At 35.3% G+C, this 6570-nt stretch overlaps 1 protein-coding gene across 2 annotated transcripts; it reads left to right on the top strand.

Moving 5' to 3' along the window:
• The first annotated feature begins 5233 nt into the window (after nt 1-5233).
• Nucleotides 5234-6567, top strand: LOC149926374 (protein Jumonji-like). 2 transcript variants are annotated; one of them, XM_090159242.1, is made up of 5 exons: nt 5234-5370; nt 5692-5768; nt 5900-6017; nt 6080-6267; nt 6332-6567. In XM_090159242.1, the coding sequence occupies exons 3-5, from the start codon at nt 5907-5909 to the stop codon at nt 6564-6566; spliced, it is 534 nt and encodes a 177-aa protein (XP_090015368.1). In that variant the 5' UTR covers nt 5234-5370; nt 5692-5768; nt 5900-5906; the 3' UTR covers nt 6567. The 2 variants fall into 2 exon arrangements, with proteins under 2 accessions (XP_090015368.1, XP_090015367.1); XM_090159241.1 differs by lacking the exon at nt 5692-5768.
• The last annotated feature ends 3 nt before the right edge of the window (nt 6568-6570 follow it).

Here is a 6570-nt window from a genome sequence, read left to right as displayed (position 1 = left end):
ATGTCGCGAGACGAGCGCATTTTAAGTTCTGGCGCGTGATTAGATTTTCCTTTATAAGTACTCCATAAGTAACTTATAAATAAGTATGGCAATTAGCTTTATTAGTATATTATATTATATAGGGTACGTTCAATAACTCTCATCAAAAACATCGGTTTCAAGTAATCGATGCCATCATTTTCTTACTGCACGACTTTTTCGTTTCCGGCTGGGACATATCATGATGCCCATCTGAAGTCACACGCGTTGTTACTAGATTTCGCCGCCATGTTTTAAGACACCGGTGACTGAAATAGAAACCCGTTCAACAACCTGTGACCCCACGACCTCATGAATCAAAAAACCAAGCAAATACCGATTTCCAACCGGGGTACATCAATTAAGTTGATAAGATTTCTTGAAAGAAATGTAAGATTTCTTGTGATCTCGTGAACTTGACGATTTTTAAAACCGGAAGTACGAGCGATTGACGTCAGAGCTCTTGCAACATTAGAGGTAGTTTTAAATAAGAAATAAAGATGGCGTCGAATGGCGGTGAGTTATTTAACAGACCTTAAAGATGATGATACGGGAATAATTTATAAATTTGAAGTTCCAGACGAAGAATTTCAGCGAATTTAGAATTTTAAATATATCTTTATTATTCTTCGAGCCTTTTTTAATATTAAAGCAACATTTCGGCGTACTATTTATGAAATAGCATTTGATGATAAGGCTTAATGATATTTATATTAGTGCTCTAGTGTCATTAGAATTCTTAAGCCTTGACCTTATTTTGAGCTGCAGTAGCACATTAAAACCACTCTTGTTTGACTTAAATTTTTACGAATAAATTCGTAAAAAATTTCGATACTATTGAAATAAAAAGTATTTCAAGAATCAAACAACTCTTTACGTTTTCGTTGATTTGCATTCTCTGACACAGCCGCCATTTTGTTTGAGACTTCGCAATCTTTGCAACTTAATTGACGCAAAAATCGGGAAATCTTGTTTCTTAGAATAGAGTAAAGGCAGTGCTACGTCACACGACGTCACCCATGCTTTTTCCTATTCATAAAAAATTCGCGCCCTCAATGGCGGCCATGGCCAAAGCTACAGAATGCTACTACTCTATAAGGAAAATATCTTCTACATTTGACGTACCCCTGATTTAAGTTACTCTGGGGACTGTAGCGCGCGCTCGTAGACTTGTAAAAGTAAGATACTGTGACGTAAGAGCCACATTGAAACAAGAGGGCCACGTTACTTTATGAAAAGACATATTTGCAAAACGTATTTTCAAACTGATTTTAAGAGCTAAAGCATATATAGTTTAGCTGAGCCCTCTAGTCTCTAAATATGCCCAAGGCGAAATTACATAGGGCGATAACATACAGCTCAGGTGAGGGAGTAAGTGTCGAAAACAATTTCGCAAAGAAAATTAGCATCAAAACACTAGGAAGTGTAATTCTTAATATAATATGTTACTTATGGTATTCAAATAGTCAAAATGAAACAATGAAAGGATGAGCGATGGGCATTTTTATAATATAATCTGTGCTCACAAGCTGTTCATGCTAACCTGACCTCTTCTCAATAGCGGGTCAGGTAATAAACTCAATTTTCGAAGGAAAGTACCTGCAAATACTACTAAGCTCTCTAACTTACAAAGGAGACATCCCAAGGTGTGTCTCCCCGATTGTTTTCAAACTCGGGGGTTGAGTCGACCTTCATATGCACCTTGAAAGCCCCTATATCGAAAAGATTCAATGGCCACTCGTTTTGCCATGGCAATCAAAAATGTTCTTCACAACTCAAGTTTAAACTTTACCTTCGTATTTATAGATTTTGCCCAAAATTTTTATTTTTTTTAAATGGCAAGAGGGGGGGGGGGGGCTTACTTATAAATTAATTAAACCCAGGGCAAATTCAACTGTTATACTAAATTATTTATCTAATTCCGTTATCAATTATTGTAATTCCCTTCTTCCCTTCCCCAATCATTTGTTTCTGAAAACGATTATATTAAATTCCAAGCTCTTCTTACTGAGCATTTTACTCACGAGTTAGTTATTTCATTATTTATTTTTTGTTTTATTATTGTTTATATAGCTAGTAAATAAATAAATAAATAAATAACTGTAAATGGTTCTGGGATCTACTATTGGTACTCTTAAAGGGGATAATATCTTTAAAATTTTGCTTCATTTAGTGCATTACATTACATATTTTTCTCTCCAGAGCATGAGGCATCTGTGGCACTCATTAACTTTCACATCGTCATCAACCAATCTTTTATAAACTGGCCCTACGATTAAAATAACATTACCACACGCCCTCACAACATATGCCCGTTTCCTGATAGCTTTTGTTAGTTTTCTTGAAGTTACTGGTCCACAGTTGCTTTTTTAGATGGTATATTGTCCTAAGATTATATAAAATACTTACTAGCCATTGTCTTAATTTTGTATAGCGTAAAACTAGTTTTATACTATCACTTAATTACTTACTTACTGCAATTTTTAAAACGAAATGTACTTTTAAATTTTGCGTTGGTTAAAAATATTTAAGAATTTCGGCTTAATAGGTTTTAAGAGTTAAAAAAATTATATCGGCAGGCGCGAGCGTGTTTAAAGATTATAAAATTTAGAATTTCCGAAATAGGCTTTAGTTAGGGAATGGATGGAAAAGGTAATTTTGGAAATGGATTTTCCCTGTGCACTCTGGTCGCAGTACCATGAATCAGGAATGGAAATTTGGGATATGGTCGGGATTGGATTTTCCATCTGCTTGCAGTACCGTGAATAGGGAATACGAAATTCGGAAATGGGTCGGGAATGGTGAGAATAATAATATTAACAAGGAGAATGGATATTGTTTCAAAAGGAATAAGTTGGAACATAAGTGTATAATATTTTTACATAAGTGTGACCCTTCCTATTCTTCACATGCAAAAGTTTTACTGAGAGCTATTCACTACTGCATTACGGGCTTGGTCGCCGTTTTACGTCACACGTAGTCTTTGACAGCGCCTCTCGCTAAGTGGAGATTTTCTTCTTGTGATGACGTTACTCCGTTACTAGCTCTCAGTAAAATATTCCCCAAACTTATGGAACAATATTATAGACTTATGGTCGGAATGATAACGTTACTGGTTCAAATCAATCATTTTAGTTTGAGATTTGTAATGGTTTTTCGGTAATGGTATTATATAACCTGGGCTATTCAAGTTTTAGGAGGTTAGATTACGACGCAATAAGATTAATTTTATGTTGATTTGTTAACAGTGTCCTCTTTTACAGATAAACAGAAGCCCGTGAAAGAAAGATAACTTAGAAAATAAAAAAATATTTTTAGGAAATATTTATGAAATTATACATAGCTTTACTGAATGTAATTTACGAAGTAAATGAATAGGTGAAAGAGGGGAAATTTGTGGAAAGCACATATTATTTTTCGGCGAAAAACCCAAAGCTTCCGCATCCGTAATCCAACCTCCTAAAGAAAACTAAATGCTTCAGATTCTTGCATACGCAACAAAAAATCTCAAAACGGACTGAAATATTATTTTCATTTTCTTTGTCTATTCCAAAGATTTTATTAGTAAAAAACAATAATACACAGGTTTGGATGGCTTGGAAATGGTACAATTAAATATTTCCAACTTTATATTTAAAACATGATGATATCTTTAGTAAGACCATAAGTAACATAATAACATTAAGTATGACACTTCCTATTGCTTTAATGCTAATTTTCTAACCGAACCATTTTTCGGCACTGATAGAGAGTCTGATGCTCTTCAAGCTGTGACTTGGACTCGCGACTTACCGTTTTGGATGACTACTTATTGATAAAAATTGAAGCCTAATATCGGCGAGCACGTGCTGGAGTCGCGAGGGGCTTTGGCTTTGTTTTGAAGCCCGCGTGCGAATCATGCGTGATAAAAAAAACATGAGCTCATGACGCCGAGTAAAACATTTTTAATTTTTATCAATTTAGCCTATCTATCGAAAACCAGATATTTCGGCTTAGCGGAAGTCTCGCATATTTTAGACACTAGAGGGCTCTGTGCTGAGAAAACATCTTGATTACGCTATAACTATGGAAATCAGTTTGGTTGTAAATCTCGTTAATAGAGTGCTAGCAGTTGATGCGTTTTTAAAAGTAAGTGACGTCACAGCCGTAGCTTCCGTAATGGTTGTCATGAAAACTCGCGTTTTTTCTCAATAGACGTTTAACATTAGTGACGTCGCAGGGTTTCAAGCTGCTGACACTCTATTGTAATATTTATTGTTATTATGTTACTTATGGTAAGACCCGAGGTTTTGCTATTTGGAACCGAAAAGTGGTTTTGGTCAAGGTTGAATTTCGGCCCTGGTATCAGAATTTATTCCAGATTTTAAATCACTCTTTAAAGCCAAAATCGAGTAAGTGGCATTAGCTTCAACGGCGTATTTAAGTGTCCGAATCCTGTAGCTTAAACGGAACATGAAGTGTTTTGAAAATTGACTGGAGTAATTAATTTTCAATTCTCATTTCAAACTGCGCCAAATCTGCATTCCGATCTTGGTACTCGACAAAAGGTAGATTGGTCGGAGACGAGTCTAAAGGGAGATACGCCAGAATTCCCGAATAAAGTTCAAGACTAGGGGCCCTGGTAATAGTTAATAGACCAGTGACTAGTCATAACGCTCCGGGATATGCCCACACAGCCCAATTTTGGATAAGGCAGTAGAAATAGATGCTCCTACAAACCTTTCACCCTAAAAGTCAACAAACAGCGCTCGCAGCGTTGACACACCATCGACCATCGTAGCTTTAAACTCCCCTTAAAATGCTTTTTGATGGACACCATATGATGCACTCGCGCCCCAGGCCAAAATAAAGTAGAAGAATGTAGCCTGTAGATATTATATTCAACGTCTGCAACTAAGTTCGAAGGTTACGTTAAATTTTGACGCAATACCATTTGATGAATAATTAAAAGATAACATGTAGGAGACGTACGTGTGGTGCAAATGCTTCTGTCCTCTGCCAAGGTACCACTCCATATTATGTAGTGTCTATGGCCATTAGTTTTGATTCTTTATTTTGGTGTTGACACCATTGCTTGAATTTTCCAAAAAAAAACATTTCCCTATAATCACACGAAATATATTCCCGACGTCGTGTGCCCAGCTCTATCGAAGCTTTAAGTAGTAAAATAATCATCGTCGTTGGTTCAGCATTGTCGGTCGGTTGAAACTTGAAAGCTGGCTGCACGGCTAACCATCGACGAATGTTCGATTGCAAGCTGCCAACTCTGGCATTAGAAATGATGGCTCCCGTTTTTGATGTAGAGATTAACGAAGTTTATCGATATTCTAATACTAGTTTTTAATTTAATTGGTATGTATAGGCATATTTTTTTAAAAGCTTTTAAAACAATATTTGAAGTATCTTGTCGGCTAATTAGACTTCATTTCGAAAGAACCCTCGTGGTATTGGTACCCTAATCTGTCACTTTCATTTTCTATGTTTACAAAGCCTTGGTCCTTTTCTTTAACATTTCAGTTTCGTTTAAGTACATTTATCTAAGCATAGCGAATGGGTTCCAAATTTTAGTGATGTTTATATTAGTGTACTAGTATATTGCCAGAAAAGTATTACTAAGATGTGTTAAAATCCTTTCATTGTTCTAAAAAAATCCTTTGTTTTCTCTTAATTAAGGCATACATAGCCTGTAAGGATCTTTCTAAATGAGCTTGACATAACTTTTGACATCTCTATTCTCATAATTTGCTATGGTACGTCACTGCGAATGAAATTTCTCTATCATTTCTACCAAAATGTAGCTATGGGTTTTTGTTATTTTGGAAAAGGGTTACTTATTTTTTCGTATTAAGAAGGGCTTTCCTAAAATAATGTTATAATTTAGGAAAACAATGCTACAAGAAGATGAATCTAATGGTTGTGAACCACCTAGCCCTTTGCCCGTAACTGATGCAAAATCACCGTCTCAAAGACCAAGAAGAAACATTCATCAAAAACAAATTGTATACATTATAATTATTTAACCTTTAAGTCAAATCTTAAACTACTGTCAACTTTTAATTAGGATTACACAAATTACGGGCTATTGTGGAGAGAAGAAAAGGAATTGAAAAAAGCACTTTACGCTTCACTAAATGAAACAAACAAAAGAAGTCGCTCTTCAGAAATGGGTGAACCTCCGGTCAACAATGCTAAATGTACTAAACATAAATCAAAGGAGATTAATGGGAATTCGGAAACTAACCAAAAAAAGTAAACGAAAATAACGCCAATTCATTTGAATTAAAAGAAATTTCTAATGGATTGTTTCAATTAGAGCAAAAGTTCATGCTCAAAGAAAATTTGCTCAGGGCTCAACACCTAATAGCCCTATTCCTACTCCGCTCAAAATGTGTTCCTCCTCAAACATCACAGCAGTGGATGTTTTTCCATGTCGGAGACCTAAAACTGAAGATTTTCTGACTTTCCTGTGCTTAAGAGGCAATTACTTTTTTTATTATATGTTAAATTATGAAAAAAATGATAATATAGTTTTATCGTTTTTATTCTAGGTAC

This window comes from Leiobunum rupestre, chromosome 9 (genome assembly GCF_980474605.1).
Source record: "Leiobunum rupestre chromosome 9, qqLeiRupe1.1.hap1, whole genome shotgun sequence".
NCBI lineage: Eukaryota > Metazoa > Arthropoda > Arachnida > Opiliones > Sclerosomatidae > Leiobunum > Leiobunum rupestre.
The sequence above is the reverse complement of the archived record's forward strand: the minus strand, read 5'-3'. Positions and strand labels throughout refer to the sequence as shown.

Coding starts and splice junctions, on each gene's coding strand:
- LOC149926374 (XM_090159241.1), top strand. CDS start 5,907: ATGCTACAAGAAGATGAATCTAATGGTTGTGAACCACCTAGCCCTTTG. Junction 6,018..6,079: donor ACATTCATCAAAAACAAATT/GTATACATTATA, acceptor ACTTTTAATTAG/GATTACACAAATTACGGGCT. Junction 6,268..6,331: donor TCGGAAACTAACCAAAAAAA/GTAAACGAAAAT, acceptor TGTTTCAATTAG/AGCAAAAGTTCATGCTCAAA.